Source organism: Sinohyriopsis cumingii, unplaced genomic scaffold (assembly GCF_028554795.1).
Source record: "Sinohyriopsis cumingii isolate HCF-2022 unplaced genomic scaffold, ASM2855479v2 utg003218l, whole genome shotgun sequence".
Classification (NCBI taxonomy): domain Eukaryota; kingdom Metazoa; phylum Mollusca; class Bivalvia; order Unionida; family Unionidae; genus Sinohyriopsis; species Sinohyriopsis cumingii.
The window spans coordinates 1-16,548 of record NW_028316425.1 but is presented as its reverse complement, the minus strand read 5'-3'; the positions used below and the strand labels follow the sequence as shown (position 1 = coordinate 16,548).

The following is a 16,548-nucleotide window of genomic DNA, read 5'->3' as shown; positions in this document are numbered from 1 at the left end:
GGCATCCGTCCGTCTACGAGAGACGATGGCATAGCTCCAAAGTACGCTTTTGCTTATCCTTTTATATATACACATACACTTGAGATGCCTTGAAACAATTGTTTTCATATCCTGAAGTAAACAGCATAGGGTAAATTGCTACAAAATCAACAAACCCAGATTTCTTGGCCAACTCTTGTTCTTAACATTTGGCTTAATTACTGGTAGGTAGATGTCAGCCAAGTGAGGAGTTTCAGAACAAAATTGGACCTCATGTTTATGCATGGAATTTCAATAGTGTGAGGAGATATTAAGATATATATTTTTAGATTATGCATGTATTTTTAGATTATATATATATGGACATGAAAGCCTTTGTGTGCTCACTATATCTAAGGAGGATGTATAGTGTTGTCCATTATCCATCCATCCCATCATGTCACATCACATACATCACAAATTTCTTTTCTCTCTGATAACTTTAGAATGGATTTGGATTTTAAAAAATTGGTAAAGGGTTTTAATGGATATTATCATAAATATGTGTACTGTAATTGATTTTTATCATTTATTTAATGTGAGTATGAATAATTAGCAGTTACCCATGTTTAGAAATGTAAATATAATTTCATTTTATTTTTTTATAGGCCCTTTTTATGTGGTCTTTGATCATTAATGGAGATGGAAAAATGCATATCAGTTGAATAGCGAATAAGACACATACATCATAAGCAGCATTAATTGTATAATTTCTTTTTTATAATCATTTATTTTTATATCAATCAGGAATTTTGTATGTGCCTGTCTCTTGCAGTGATTCTTGCAATGAAAATAAAATTACTTGGAAGTTTCTGATTTAGCTGACAGCAGAGTAAATTCTGATTTGTCAAAGTAAATAGCAGTCCTTTGTACAATGTAGTCTGCTGGGTTATAACCAAAGCTTAAAGAAAAGGAGAACCAGGTAGGGGCCAGCACTCTATTTGTGGGCTTTAAAGGCCATATTTCAGTACTCAGTGGTGGCAAGTATATTTTCTGTGGAGGAAGAACCTGGGAAAATCCAAGGAAGAGCCACTGACCCATGTGAAGCTACTGACAAGCTTTCTCACATACCTATATTACCCAAGCAGAGACTTGACAAACCCACACAGACAGAAGTGAGATATCAGTGATCTGTAAAGTGAGTAGCTTAGACTACTTGTCACCAAGAGTCCCAACAACACTCTAGGTATTTCAAAAATTGCCTATTACCTCATATTGAAAAGATCATCTATATCATATTGACATATTTCTTGTGTCTCCTTATGAACTTGAGACTTTACTCTGAACAGAAGAGAAAATTTTATAAACACCAAGTGTTGCTCTAAATCTGACCTTGTTTCAGAATCTGTAGCAACCTTCGTAAACAAGTTCTATTTTATTTTAAAATGATTGGTTGTTTCCAAGATCATGATGGGACTTTGTCTTTAAGATATAAATCAACTTTGTTTTTATTTCTATGAGTAAAAATGATTGGTTTTCTTCAGGGTCACACTGGGTAAACATGATCTGTAACAAGTACTTGCTTCTATAAATTTCCAGAAGATGATCATGTGACCCTTCTTTACATTTTAGAAAGCCCATATAACCCATGTTTTGGAGAATTAATCTCAGTAGAAGCTGGGCTGTTAAACTGATAGTTGTATGTCGTGCTGTTTGGAGTTATTTCAAATTACTTAATTACCTGGTTTGTCGTTATTTCAAATTACTTGGATTCAGAAGGATTAATTCTGTTATTTTTCTGGAAAATACATGTTCTCATGTAATATTGTGGAACAAGGATAGTTTTTTATAACAATTTATTCAGCTGTCAGAAACCAGTGATAATTCTTGTTTCTACAAGGAACTGTAGACATCAACACTATGGATTGCAGTGAAATCAGTAGAACATTTAGGTTAAGATTTTGTATTTGTCTAATTACTAAAAAAGTTTCATGCACCCTGTATACCACTGTAGCACTGTATTTCTGAACATACCATATGTACCATGGCATACATTCACAGTACTAAATTTATATCAAGCAAAAAATTTGCAGGGAGAGTGTGTTGGAATTTTTTTTTAAAGTTTATCAGACAGCTTGAAAAAAAATAGTCCTTATCTATTTAAGCAAAAACTGCTTCATCCTATCATCTCCATTATATTACTTGATAAAAATGAATTATCTTAAGGTGAAAGAAAATAAAAAATCCCAGTTCAAAATAAAATCATGCCATTACCCCTACCCATGAAAATTATATAGTTATTACCTTATAGTACATGAATTTGCTATGTGTATGTTAATTATTGCATAAGTTGTCATCCAAACACTGTAATTTAAGAAATGGGATGATTCAACATTCACTATAGCTGTTAAAGATGTTGTGCTGACATTAGAGAACTTTATAAAAAAATGGGGAAGTATCAACACTGGAGCCAACAATTTAGTAGCTAGATTGCTGATATAATAAACATGGAAACTTCTAGCAGGATGGCAAGTCCTAGGCAGGATATTTATCAGAAGGTCAGTAAATATAAAGCGAACACTGATTTGACAAATGTGAACCTATTTAGTGGAATAGAGAAATTAAATAAAATTAAAAAAGAGCAGCTGCTCCAGAAAATATTAGTGTGGTTCTCAGTCCAGTAAATGAATCATTTGCTTAATCATACCTGCCAACTCTTACGATTTTGCCATAAGTCTTACAAAATTTACCTTTAAAATACATACTTAATGGCATACAAGAAAAAACTATGGTAAAATGATCATTGCCAAAAATTCAGAAAAGTTGTTCATCAGTGTTTGATTTGGATCTAGGTTTCATATTAGAAGTAGTGAAAACAAATTCAGGGAACCAGACTAACTTTACAGCATCACATTAGATGATTTAAACTGCACATATTTATTCATTTATTCATTTGAAGCATCTGCATGATCAAGCTGTTGATCATAGAATTGTTTTTTTTAATGGCGTCCAGCAAGCAATGCATGTTTAAAACAAAAGGGGAAGTAAGCCTCTTGAAAAGTGTTAATAATCAACACAGAAAAATAAAAAAGGAATATTCAGATTCTTGTAAATAAAAACTGGAAGGGACACATTTATGTTTATTGGACATCACACTGAGTATGACTGATGGCGAGAAATACGATTGCCATCATGTGAAATGAAAAAAAGAATTTCCAAGAATTACATGAAGTTGAGACATAGCAACAAGCCACTGAGCTCCATAGCGTTTGGATCTAAAGTTTGTGCAACTGTACTAATGGTAAATAAAGTTTACAAACTTTTGACTTGAACATAATGTTTATCATCACTGCACGTTCTAAACACCGAACTTTTAATTATGTTTTCCGTCTTTGCAATAACAGTTTTTGGTATTTTGTTACAACTTACTAAAAACTGGTCAAACTTCAGGAAAACAATCAACTGCCTTCCTGAGACAGACTCGTCAGGGTTGGCAGGTCTGGTTTAATACATTTACAGATGCTGCTAAATAAGTGAAATTTGACAACATATATTTCATATCCCATTTTGACACTGTGTTTGTATGTGACACGTGTAAACGTGATTAAAGGTTCATAAATAGAATCATATTTGTGATATTCAATATTAATTTGTGACAAATACAACTATTTTGTTAAAAATAATATATAACTTTTGGAATTGTTTTGGCATGAAAAATGAAAATTTGTAATGAAATTCTTAACAACATTACTCAGAAATTTCTGTGAACTCCTTACTGACAGAAACTACAGAAGTACATGTATTGGTATAGTGGAAAAGTCCTAAAGTATGTAACACCAGAAATAGACCATCAGTAAAACAGTGCTGTATACCATGCACCTCTACTGTATATAATGCAGTTGCACTTAAAACTATGAAACATGGTGAAAGGATGCATCTTGATGAGTACCACACTCTTATAACAGAAAGGGTCACTGTGACTTGGATTTCACTCTCAAGGATTGTTCATGGTAGATTCATCAAATAAGGTGATGATACATATTAGTAACCTTAAGATTAAGGTTAATGCATTTACTGTAGGTCATGGCTCCATGGGGTTTGGATATTTTTTTACCTCCAGTATACATACACTGTACTGCAATCATGAAACTGTGGATGTATCTTGATGAATACTACTACATGTACCTTGTAAAGTAGGTCACAGTGATCCATCATCCAGGTGTCACTGACTGGTTAACTTTTGTGATTAACTGTTCATGCTTGAATAATTATACTAGATAATTGTATACATCTATATTAGTGCCACACCAACACAAATAAGGACTAACATTTCCAATTTTTCTGTTTTAGGTCAAGTTTTTGCATTTAGCTAAATTTTGGCCACGGGTATCTTGCATATGATATTCATACTATTCTGTCTAGAATCATGAAACCTGGGGGCATAGGTGGGGGAAGTCTTTCTTGTACTGGCTCTTTTCAATAATAGGTCATTATGGTCCATATTTTACACTTCAGTGTTTGATCTTCATTTCTCAGGCTCTGTTTATGATAGAATCAAGAAAATGATGATGATATGCTTCCCTCCTTACAACAAGAAAGGCTCATCATGAACAATATATGATCTTTGGTTAAGCACATGTATTTTTGCCTAGGTGACTTTTGTTTAAACTTCATTTTTGTTATATCTGAATTGTGAGATTTGAATTGTATGCATCTCTATTGGTAATTTGCCGTTTCAGTTAAAGGAGGCCTTCATTTTAGGCTTTAATATCATGTATACATATTGATTAGATACTTCATATATTTTTCCTTGCTTTGTACATACAAGTCAACTCAGTAGGTGCTTTCTGATCAATTTAGTTGGAAGTAGGGGTTAAATGTGTATTCAGTGGCAAACTTTACATATTAATGCATGCACTTTTGTATCTCATGATAAGTTGTTAACTGTTACATATGTGCATGAGCATAGAAATAAGATGAGTGGATTCCATCTTTTACATGTGAAGGGAAGATAATTACTGATACATGAAATATGCTTATAAAATTCTGGCTGACAATTTAAAGTTTCATTCTGTAAATTCTGACTTCTAAAGTGGACAATCAAAAGAAAATTTTAAGAACAATGGCTTAAAGCAAAACATACAAATAAAAAAATGTGATTCATTGTTTTTTCACTCTACTGGTCATAGGACTGGAGAGCTAATGTGATGGTATGTTGTCCCTTGTCCATCCATCTGTTAGCACAATACTACTCCAACTAAACTACTTGGAGGAATAAAATAAAAATGTTGCACACACATTCATCCCATGGTCTAGTTGGTCCTATTTAAAAATGGTGCTGCTAACACATCAAAATATGGCCACCATATCAGCCACCTTGAAAATTATTATTGTTATTCCTTCTGAATGAATGGTCACATTAACAAGGGGTTTACACTGATCTTAGTCTATTTGGTCCTACATTAATATGGCATTAATCTTGCAGCCAATATGGTCTCAGCAACAGCCATCTTTAAAACCTTTTATTGCTACTCCTCCTGCATGAAAAGTCATATTGTCACCAGAAGACTTCTTACAGTATCTAGTTGAAAATGGTGCAGATCATACATCCAGTATGACTCCCATTAGGTTGTCTTGAAATTGTTCTCACCACTCCCTCAGAATGGATGATCATATTGGCATGCAGTTTTCATCCAAAGACTTCTAATGATGTCAATTTCCTCATCCTAAATGAAAATGGTGACAATCTGATATCCAATATGGCCACACAATAGCTAAATTTTGAAAAACCTGTTCTTTGTAAAGAATATGAGATATAAAGTATCAGAAATACTATCAACAGTCAGAACTTTAAAGGAAGAAATAATATCTTGAATTCTTGGAAATTAATTCCAAACAGTAGAGCATTAGTCCAGTCAAGGGAATATGATGATGTTATCAACTCATTTTAGTGATTCTACTTTGATATTTTATTATGAATGTCCTTATGTTATTTTGTATTTTATTTTTTTATGTCTGTATGGTTTAACAGAATGTCAGAACAATATTGGCTATATAAGCATTGTTAAAATGTAAAGATAAAAAGTTATACAAAAGGTTTAAGTACACAAAATGGCCAACATTTCTTTGTCCAAATAACTTTTATTTGACAATATATGTTTGCAATCAATTCTGGGTACTTATTAAATATTAGCTTGATTTTTGTTATGTAGTCATATATTAAAATGTAATGCAGGATGCCATGAACACTATGACATCATGATATTGATGCTCTCAACACCTTCAGAGGGAATGAGGTAACAAGTATCAACTAGATGTCAGCAGTTTGCAAGGGGGCATACTTTTTGGCTTCTTTTTTTACATCAGACTAATAGCTATAATCAGTACTAATTAAAACAGAAAATTCATCAGAACATAAACTTTTGGAAACGAACGTGGTCATTTTAGTGAGTTGAATGTACTTAAATTTTTCCTGGCCAGTTTCTTCGAATCTATAGTTTAGCATATACTTTTAGAATCTTCAGATATTCAGTTATCTGTAATTTTGTATCAATTTAGAAACTTTATACATCTTTATGGGCGCCCCAAGTAGCCAAGTAATCTGAAGCGCTCACCGCTACAGATGTCTGCCATCTCACCTCTGTCTGTGTGGGTTCAATTCTCAGTCTTGTCCAATGTGGGTACGTGAGAAAGCTTGCCACAGTAGCTTCTTGTGGGTCAATGGTTCTTTCTGGGGGTTTTCTATGTTCTTCCTCCATCATTGATACTGGCTGCCATGTATATTCTATCTTGTGCTGAAATATGGTGTTAAAACCTACAAGAACAATACCTTTACGTTTTATTTTTTATCTTGTTCTACGTAGTTTATTTATTTGGAGGGTTTTATCACCTCAGTTTTGTGCAGTTCAATTGGACAATTTTCAGATTTAACCTTTGTTTGCATGACATAGCTACATTTGTACTGAGGTTCTGTTAAACACTTGACTACTGTATGTATACCATTACATTCATATCCTTTACAACTTTAAAAATAAATCACACCAGTTTAATTTCCGTGTGTATGTACATTTGTACATATTTGGGGAAAAGCAAACATTAAGCATTTTCAAAGTAAGTAGGATTGCATGAAAAAAATAATTTTCTCCAGATTTCTTTGAAATGGTTTATTTGTTCATGTATGCCTTTTTAGATTGATAAATTATAGATGCCATATTTTCTCAAATTTTTTTGTGCACTCTAATCTTCATATACTGTTGATCCATGGAACTCATATGTCCTTGAAATCTTTCTAGTCCTTTGTTATTGTGCAAATAATCATAGACACTTAATAAAATTCTCATAAGTATTTTACTTGTATTTATTTTTACCTCCCCCCAGACATAATAAAAAAAAAAAATTAAAAAAAATTCTACTTTGAAAGTACAGAGAATACGTTGCTTAAAATGTGTGAGTATCTCTCTTTTATATTGTATAGGTTATGTGTGTGTGTTTGATTAGGATTTTTAATGTAGCTTTAACAATTTTTTCAGTCGTATCGCTATGATGTCTGCAGTGTAGCAGTTTATAGTGATGTCTAGCACTGGAGCATCATGCTGCAGACATGTAGCATTATGTCACACCCAGTCACATTATCCTGACACCAGGCTGGCCAGTCCTAACACTGACCTCTTAATGCTAAGCACTAATTAGTGAGGCAGCTGTTAATACCATTTTTGTAAGTCTTTGCTATGACTCGGCCAGGGATCAAACCCATGACCGCCCGTTTCTGAGACAGACACTCTAACCACTAGGCCACTGGAGCGGTGTATAGGTTCTTAGTAGGGGAGAAGCAAAACATATATACTACATATCAATATGATTTGCAATACAGAGCCTACAGTATGATAGATTGTCAATGCACATATCAGCCTGATGGTCATTTCATCTTTTGAAGGACTGTCCTTGGTAGGGTAGTGCTGTCTTGGTCACCATGCCCTTTATTTTTCACTCTGGGAGTCCCTTAAAAACATCTTATTTCATGTCTTCCCTTAAATTTGGAAGGCATTACATTCTTATCTTCAAAAGAGAAGAAATATTACAGTTAACTTGTGCAAGGAAACTCTTAGCTAGAACAAGTCTGAGCATGTGATTGGAAATAACTAACAACCAAATCCATCATTATGTTGTACTAACTGCCTATACAAAATATTTCAATCATACATGAGGAACAAGTCTGGAATGTCTCCTTAATGTTGATATATGTTGAACATGCTGATAGAATGAAGTAATTAGCAGATCATTGGCACATGGGGGAAGATTTAAAACAATGAGTTCAAATTACCTTCATTAGGCTATGAGAGTTGTCAATATTTTTTTGTTAATCTGATAGAATTGAGTGCATATACATATCATTGTATACTAGAGATAGCTATCTTAAATGAATTGTTAACTTAAAGAATGCAAAAGTGAACAAATAATTTTAACTATTCACATCTGCTGAAAATTAATGTAACTTGTACTGGGTAAGTATTGTTTTGTATTGATTCTTCACCTCTTGTATTAATATTGATGTCAATATAGAAGTATTGACACAATGATATATCAATTAATCATTTCACCACTAGTACTTTAGCATGTAACCATGAAACACAAATTTTATATTATTCAAGAGCTTCCAAAGTGAGTATAATGTTTTGACATCAACACATGTTATGGTAGCAGAAAATATTTAAGGTTTAGTAAGTGCGAGTATGCTGAGAAAACACCAAATTAACATTAAGATGGACAACCATTCAGGACAGAGGTCTCACACTCAAATCACCATGGGGCCACATATAGATTAATACATTGGCTTAAGGGCTGCAACACTGTTGAAAAAAAACATTGCATTATTAATTACTTAAAAACCGCTCCATTGGCCTAGTGGTTAGAGCATCCGTTCTGGATGCAGGAGGTCGTAGGTTCCATCCCCCACTGAGTCATTCCAAAGACTTAAAGAAATGGTACTAACAGGTGCCTCTAGCTCTTAGCTGTCATCATTAAGAGGTTAGTGTTAGGACTGGGTGGGACATCATGCTACATGTCTGCAGCATGATGCCCCAGTGCTAGACATCACTGTAAACTGCCATGCCGCAGACATTTTAGCGATATGACTGAAAAATTGTTAAAGCTACGTTAAAAATTCAAATGACTCACACACATACACAATTATTTTACAAATTTGGGTGTCATTGCAGCGACAGAAAATAATGCCACAAGTCTCGTATTTGAGACCCATGTAATGCAAGGCCTCACAGTCATAGGAAGATAACAATCAAGAATATAACATTGTCAAATATTGGCCCAGAAAATGTTTCTTGCAGATAAAATTTAGGAAGTGTTAAAGATCCTTTTATTCTCCATGTATGCAGTAAGCCTATTTAAAGTACATAAAGTCTTGAAAAAAAGACACTTTCCAATGTTTACTCAGGATCAGCAATACATTGATGTCTTATGAATGCTTTTGCTGAAATTTTGAATATTTGCAATGTTCAGCTGAATATATTCAAGCTTGAAATACAGGATATTTTGAAATAATGTGTTTTATGCAGCAAAGTTTCATACATGCCAGCTTTTAATTAGGACTTGATAAAGTAGAAAGAAAACAAAATTATGATATGTATGATTGTCACATAGAGAAATTATTCAATCTCTGATTGGTCAATATTCTATGTGTAAGACGCAATAATATACTTTTTCTGTTTCCATAGAATGCATTATTAAGAAAAACTATGTTATTACAGTGCATAAAATTATGTGACATCTTAAAAAGATGCATAACCAGCATTCTTCGTTATAGGACTTTCAGAATGTACCTAAAACCAGTAAGAGTCATTTCAAAGTGATGATTTGTCAAATTAAGCATGTTGTTATCTGATATGTGTGTGTGTGATTTGGATTTTTGATGTAACTTTCAGAGTTTTAGTTATATCACTATGATATCTGCAGTGTGGCAGTTTATAATGATGTCGAGCACTGGGGCATCATGCCACAAATATGTGTCATCATGTTCCACGCAGTCAATTTATCCTGATACCAGGATGACCAGTCGCAACACTAACCTCTTAATGCTGAGTGCCAAGTGGGGCACCAGAGAGTGTTACAACCAGCTGATTGAACCTGTGACCTTGTATTGGTTGCTACTGGTGGTGGTGTTGTGAGGTTTTACCTTCTTTCAAGGTGTCCACTTTATTTGGCTATCATTATCTAGAGGGTGATCACCCTCAGTATTGTTGTCCGGATCAAGTAAATATTAAAATAAAATGTGAAACTTACAGATGGAATGGATATAGATCTGAGTAGATATATAGAACAGATTGACACGAGCCCCCATACATAGAAAACAAATTTTTTAATCAATTACATAAACAACTGTGATAATACATTACATTAGGAAGATATGCTTCTTTTTTAAATAAATCTTTCACTGAATTTCAAACACAAATATATTTATATAAATAGCCGATCTGTTTTAAATGATAGAATTAGCTCATCATATAATCGAGTGAATGATCAAAGTCATTGCCTTGAACAACTTCATAACTGCTTATTCTGGTGCACTCCAACTTCACTATGGTGGTTCCTCTAGGTCCTTTTGCTTTTTCCCTTTTCCTTCCTCTCTAACTGTCTTGCCTCTTTTTGGCCCTGAAACTTTTTGTGGGTAGGTGGATATGTGAGTCTGTGAAAAGAGAAGCAACCTAAATCTTCTATCAGTTGTCCTACTGGGAACAGATCATTACGTCTCTCTCGTTATGTCAGATACTATTCTGTTGGAATTGAAACAGACCAAAGGCATGGCAGACCATAAACAAACCTAGTTTCACAAGATTAATGTACTTCCTAATGGCCGTTTCATCACCGATTCCCATTAAAATTACATGATACATAACAGTTCCATTCAGGTCTCAATTACACCAATGAATGAAAGAAATTCATTACATGGCTTACTACGTTATTTTCAGCAAATAATCACATTCAGGTCTTTATCATACATGGAATCCTCTAAGACTGGTGAATTCAAATATATTCTCATAACTGATCATTCATATACAGAGAAGCTTAAGGTAATAGTAAGAAAATGTTTGCCTATTACAGAGAGTTTTGATACTGGACCAGAACCCATGGATACAGATGAACCATCAGGATCTGTCAACAGCTTTTCTTTTGGGAATATTGTCGTAAAAATTGATGAAGGGGACATCACTCTCGATGATGCAGACTGTATTGTTAACAGCTCTAATGAAGAATTAGATCTAACTCGAGGTGAGATTTTGTTGCTATTTTTTGGTCACATCATATTTACATTAAACTGCATGATTGCTCATGATGGTGATAATAATGATAATAAGGTACACAACACTGCATTTATAAAAATAACAGGAAATAATTTTTTATGATATAAAAACCGAAGGTCTAAATTATCATAAGCTTCCTTGCAGACAAATGGAGTTTTGTTTCACTTCAGTAATTTGTATGTTACTGCTGTTACTCTTTCAATTATCAACATGTATGCTTGATTCATTTTACAGTACAGCATTAACTTCCACATATTTTAGGGGTTCTTTTATGGCACCATATGTCTGTCACACATGGGCTGTAACTGGTGCATTCATTATTTATACACTGTGATCATACGTTTAAGATTGGTGGTATTTATGAACACATTTTTTTTTTCTTCATGGAAATTGATGAAATGAAATTGATGACAAAAAAGAAAGGCTGATGGATGATTATGCAAGTAGAATTCATTGTTTCATTGGGATTTAGTGCTCCCATTAAAAAGTTTTATTGTTCTTCAAAATGGAAGATGTCTGCTTGAAGTATTAAGGCACTTGGTTATCTTTTATCTAACACATGTGGCCTAGTATATAATACGTGTATTGGCTTTTCACTACTCAGTTTTTGACTATTTTGTCACTTCTTTTCACTACTCAGTTTTTGACTATTTCGTCACTTCTTTTCACTACTCAGTTTTTGACTATTTTGTCACTTCTTTACACTACTCAGTTTTTGACTATTTTGTCACTTCTTTTCACTACTCAGTTTTTGACTATTTTGTCACTTCTTTTCACTACTCAGTTTTTGACTATTTTGTCACTTCTTTACACTACTCAGTTTTTGACTATTTTGTCACTTCTTTTCACTACTCAGTTTTTGACTATTTTGTCACTTCTTTTCACTACTCAGTTTTTGACTATTTTGTCACTTCTTTACACTACTCAGTTTTTGACTATTTTGTCACTTCTTTACACTACTCAGTTTTTGACTATTTTGTCACTTCTTTTCACTACTCAGTTTTTGACTATTTTGTCACTTCTTTTCACTACTCAGTTTTTGACTATTTTGTCACTTCTTTACACTACTCAGTTTTTGACTATTTTGTCACTTCTTTTCACTACTCAGTTTTTGACTATTTTGTCACTTCTTTACACTACTCAGTTTTTGACTATTTTGTCACTTCTTTTCACTACTCAGTTTTTGACTATTTTGTCACTTCTTTACACTACTCAGTTTTTGACTATTTTGTCACTTCTTTACACTACTCAGTTTTTGACTATTTTGTCACTTCTTTACACCAGATTTGTTATAGCTGTATATGCATATACAGTGCCTGTGGAAGTAATAAACAATAAGCTTTATGTTTTTAATCTATATTCTTTTTATAACAGATGCTTTTCTTTAACAAGAATGTCTTTAAATCATAATGGTCATAATTAAAAATTTTCATGTAGGAGGGCCTCCATAAACAATTACATTTTAATTAAGCTTAAGAATTGTTTCAGTTGTTCATGTTCTTGCATGATATGCATAGTGGTTGGTAGTGATAATTTATACATAGTATGTAGCTGACTTTGGTGAAAGCTTACATGTATTTACAAGCCAGCACTTCTAAATTTGTATTGTCCTGTCATAATGAAGCTTTATCATATTTAGTGATGTTTAATTTTCTGTTAGCTTTCTTGGATTATTAGTCTAGCTTATTTGCATATAGTATCTGTAAGAGTTGTAGAAAGGAACATAATCTGTGTACCTGATGTAATTTATCTACATTTTTTCTCTGAGTAATAATAGTCTAGATTGTTTCCCAGTGTACTTTTTATTACCATAGTAACAGCTTACTGATAATACATTTTACAATATTCAAAGAAATCCACTTAATGTTAGATCATTTCTCTTGTGTTTCTAAGAAACGCACACTAGTGCTAACATTCATGCTGTGTTACTACACTTGTTTGCTATGCAAATGAAGATAAAATGCTTTGACAGTCTGTTATACAGTTACATGTAAATTTACATTTTTTTCTCTTCCTCATTTTCTATTTAAAATTACATTAAATCCCAAAAATGAAATTCATTCTGATCATCACAGAAGTTACCGGGTATACATTGTTTGGCCCTATGTGCTATCAAGGTTTTTATTATATTAACAATATCATGTTAATGCCCTGATCAGAATTTGTAAAAGGATAACAGTTTATTTTCATTTTTAACATGCAGCTCATGTTAGTGATAGGGATTTTGTTATAAAAATGCTGATATTGACTAATAAAAAAGATCAGATAAAGAATATGCGATCTGGAGCCAGATGTTTGAGAAAATTGAACCGTGGACTAAAGAAACAGCTTGGTAGTAAGAGCATACTTATGTTAAAGTTCATGAACAGTCTAGTCTTAACTGCATAGACATGCACTTCATGTATTCATTCAAATATTCAGAACACATAGTGTCATAAAAACATAAAAACTCATATAAATATTAAGCAAATTTCACATCTGTACTTGTTCACGTGAAATGGCTTCTTCTATAACTTTCATGCATGCAGATATCCTGCCCTTCCCCATCTCCCAACAAATCTTCTAATAATGTTAGTAATTTTTTTAAATATCATCATACAGACCAATATGTGAAGCCTTCAATGTATGGTAATCGTATTTAAGTTTTGTGGCTGATTTATCATTCCATAATTGAAAATGCTTATAAAACCACCTTTAAGACATGCTGCCAGTACAGACATTATGCATTTCAATTAACTCAACAGGTGCTGTTGCGAAAGCAATTGCTCAGAAAGGAGGCAAGGCTCTGGTAGATGAAGCCAAAAAAAAGGGTAACTAGAAATTTTAATCAAACCAGTAAAATGTTCCAATACTTTTTTTACAGTTAATGTTTCCTCTAAGTTAATTGTTTGGTAATAGAGGATTATGAATTCTATATTTTGGGTACAGATCAGACACCAGAGATAAACATATACATATATCTATAAACTATATCAATCACTAGCCAGGATTTGAAATCTCCATCTGAAATATTATTAGATCCAAAATAATGAGCCATGGCTAATTCTTTATTTGACATGGATATTCAGTCTATGGTATTCAATCTGTATAACTATCATTGCACATCATGCCTGGAAATATTAAGGTGTTTTTACTAATACCTTCATGTCAATATTCTTGAATGTAGCTGTGCTGAATTGAACTTGGTTAAATCCTAGTTTATTATGAATTCCATTAACACTTTATAAATCATTTGCAAAGAATAAAAATGTGATCATATAATAAGTACTAAATGGCATTCATGATTTGAACTTATCTGGGGAAGTAACTTATTTGATTCAGTATATGAATAGTTTTGGCCTAACAACCTTGACTTATCCCTTCAATGTATCAAACTTGTTCTTTCATCCAATTCAGAACAAAACACAAACATATTATTTTTGTTGAACCCACTTTGATGGAATGTCAGTATGTTATTCACTTTAGTGCCCATGTATATGGCTGCCCTTACATGTCTGTTCATCTGTCTGTCCGTCCATGGATATATTGTGATTGGTCCTATCCATCCATTTGCATGCATGCCTGCTCATCCATCCATCCTTCCATCTATCACTTGATTATCTTCTAACCAGACCTCCATCTACTATAGGAGGGTAGTACTGTTTGTTATGATGTTTGATAATGACAGGTTTGGGATTCTAGATGTAGCCCCCAGCTAAAAGAGAAAAGGAAAAAGTGTAGGGTCAGAAGTCATATCATCATATGAACATGTAATAACATTGAACTCCTTATTGTAACTTTAACTCTGTTCACATGACTTGATTGAAGGTAATCATATCCATTATAACATTTTATAAGGTTGAAGGGATGACAACAAAGATTTTGAATCAGCTTTCATCCTTGGAGCTCAATGATTAACGAATGGCAGAGGGGTTGAAGAATAAACAGTGTGATATTTGTGCTAGTTTCCATTTCTAGTAGTTTGAGGGTTAATTTTGTTTTGTTTGTTTTGTTTTTGGATTTAGTCCTTCATATTATATTACACTTCATAATAATTGTGCAATGTCATTAACTGTTATACCAATAAAGACTGATATACAGAGTACTTTAATTATCCAGTAATTGCATTTAATTGCAGCAGTTTATCTTGCTTTGTAGTTTTTAAATATCTATTGAGCAGCATCTAAGAAAAGCATGATATTGTTGCCTTGTATGATTTGTACATTTTAATTACACAGGTGTTGAATAGTTATTGTTGAAGTTCATTAATTTAGGAACAAATTATTTTCAAATAATAGCTGACTGTTTTGAAAATAAATCTGATTATAGCTGATGATATGAAGCGGAATGGTATTGCTGTGACAAAAGGCCATGGGTTGAATTGCAAACATGTAATACATGTAGTAGCTGCAGACAATCACCAGTGGACACCAATTATAGAAAAGTGTCTTTTGACAGCTGAACAGTTACAAGCAAAGAGTGTTGCTTTCCCTGCTCTTGGAACAAGTAATCTTTCTCTCTCTATCCCCTCCCCCACACCTATTTGAACATAAGAAAGAATATTTTCATGCATCCACTAGGAATGCTGTAAGAGGCAAGTCACGTTCATTCTATCCTTCTGTCCATTGTTCTCAAAGTTAGAATTTATTAGTAAAGATTGATAAAGACTGACATTGATATGCATGGTTAGAGCTGTGCATTTTTCTTCTTTTTCTCATGAAGTGTGCATGATCACACTTGATAAAAACTATCTACTGGTAATAATGGAAGGATGCATGCCTCGTCCCCAGCCTTCTAATTTCACAATGGTAATTATCACATGTCAGTACAAGTTGTTTAAATGATTCACAAACAATAATTCAGTTTTGTATTACTGAACTTCTCTAGATTCTTTCATAGATGACTTCACTTCACTTTTCTGCTTTTTGTACAAAATTGTATGACATTCTATGCAAAATGTTTCACTTCTTATCCATGACATGTCGGGTTAGAAAGAAACTTATTTGATTTGGGTCAGAGGTAAAGGTCACTGACTGAAATAATAAAATGGGTTCTACATCATAAGTTTCATTCTGGATGGTATACTTTGATTAAAGCTTGTGGAGGGCTTACACTTAATATATGGAAGAGCCCTATGGACTTCAGGGTCAATGGTCATTGTCATTATGGCTGAAAAAAAAGTGGGTTTAGTGGAATAACTTTTGCTCTGGGGGAAGTTCCTTTGCAAAACTATATGGATGGCTTGCAATTTGGGCACTACACAAACCTCTACATTATGGATATAAAAGGTCCATGATCA

The 16,548-nt window shown here is 33.2% G+C and overlaps 1 protein-coding gene across 1 annotated transcript in view; it reads left to right on the top strand.

The window, feature by feature from the left end:
• LOC149769845 (protein mono-ADP-ribosyltransferase PARP14-like) overlaps positions 1-15,755 on the top strand; it is a gene marked incomplete at its 3' end in the record, with an annotated part of 111,194 nt that extends 95,439 nt beyond the window's left edge. The window contains exons 18-20 of the mRNA XM_089949753.1: positions 11,071-11,238; positions 14,015-14,080; positions 15,579-15,755. Coding sequence (XP_089805879.1) covers positions 11,071-11,238; positions 14,015-14,080; positions 15,579-15,755 — 411 coding nt within the window. The remainder of the gene's footprint in view (positions 1-11,070; positions 11,239-14,014; positions 14,081-15,578) is intronic.
• Between the last annotated feature and the right edge of the window lie 793 nt (positions 15,756-16,548).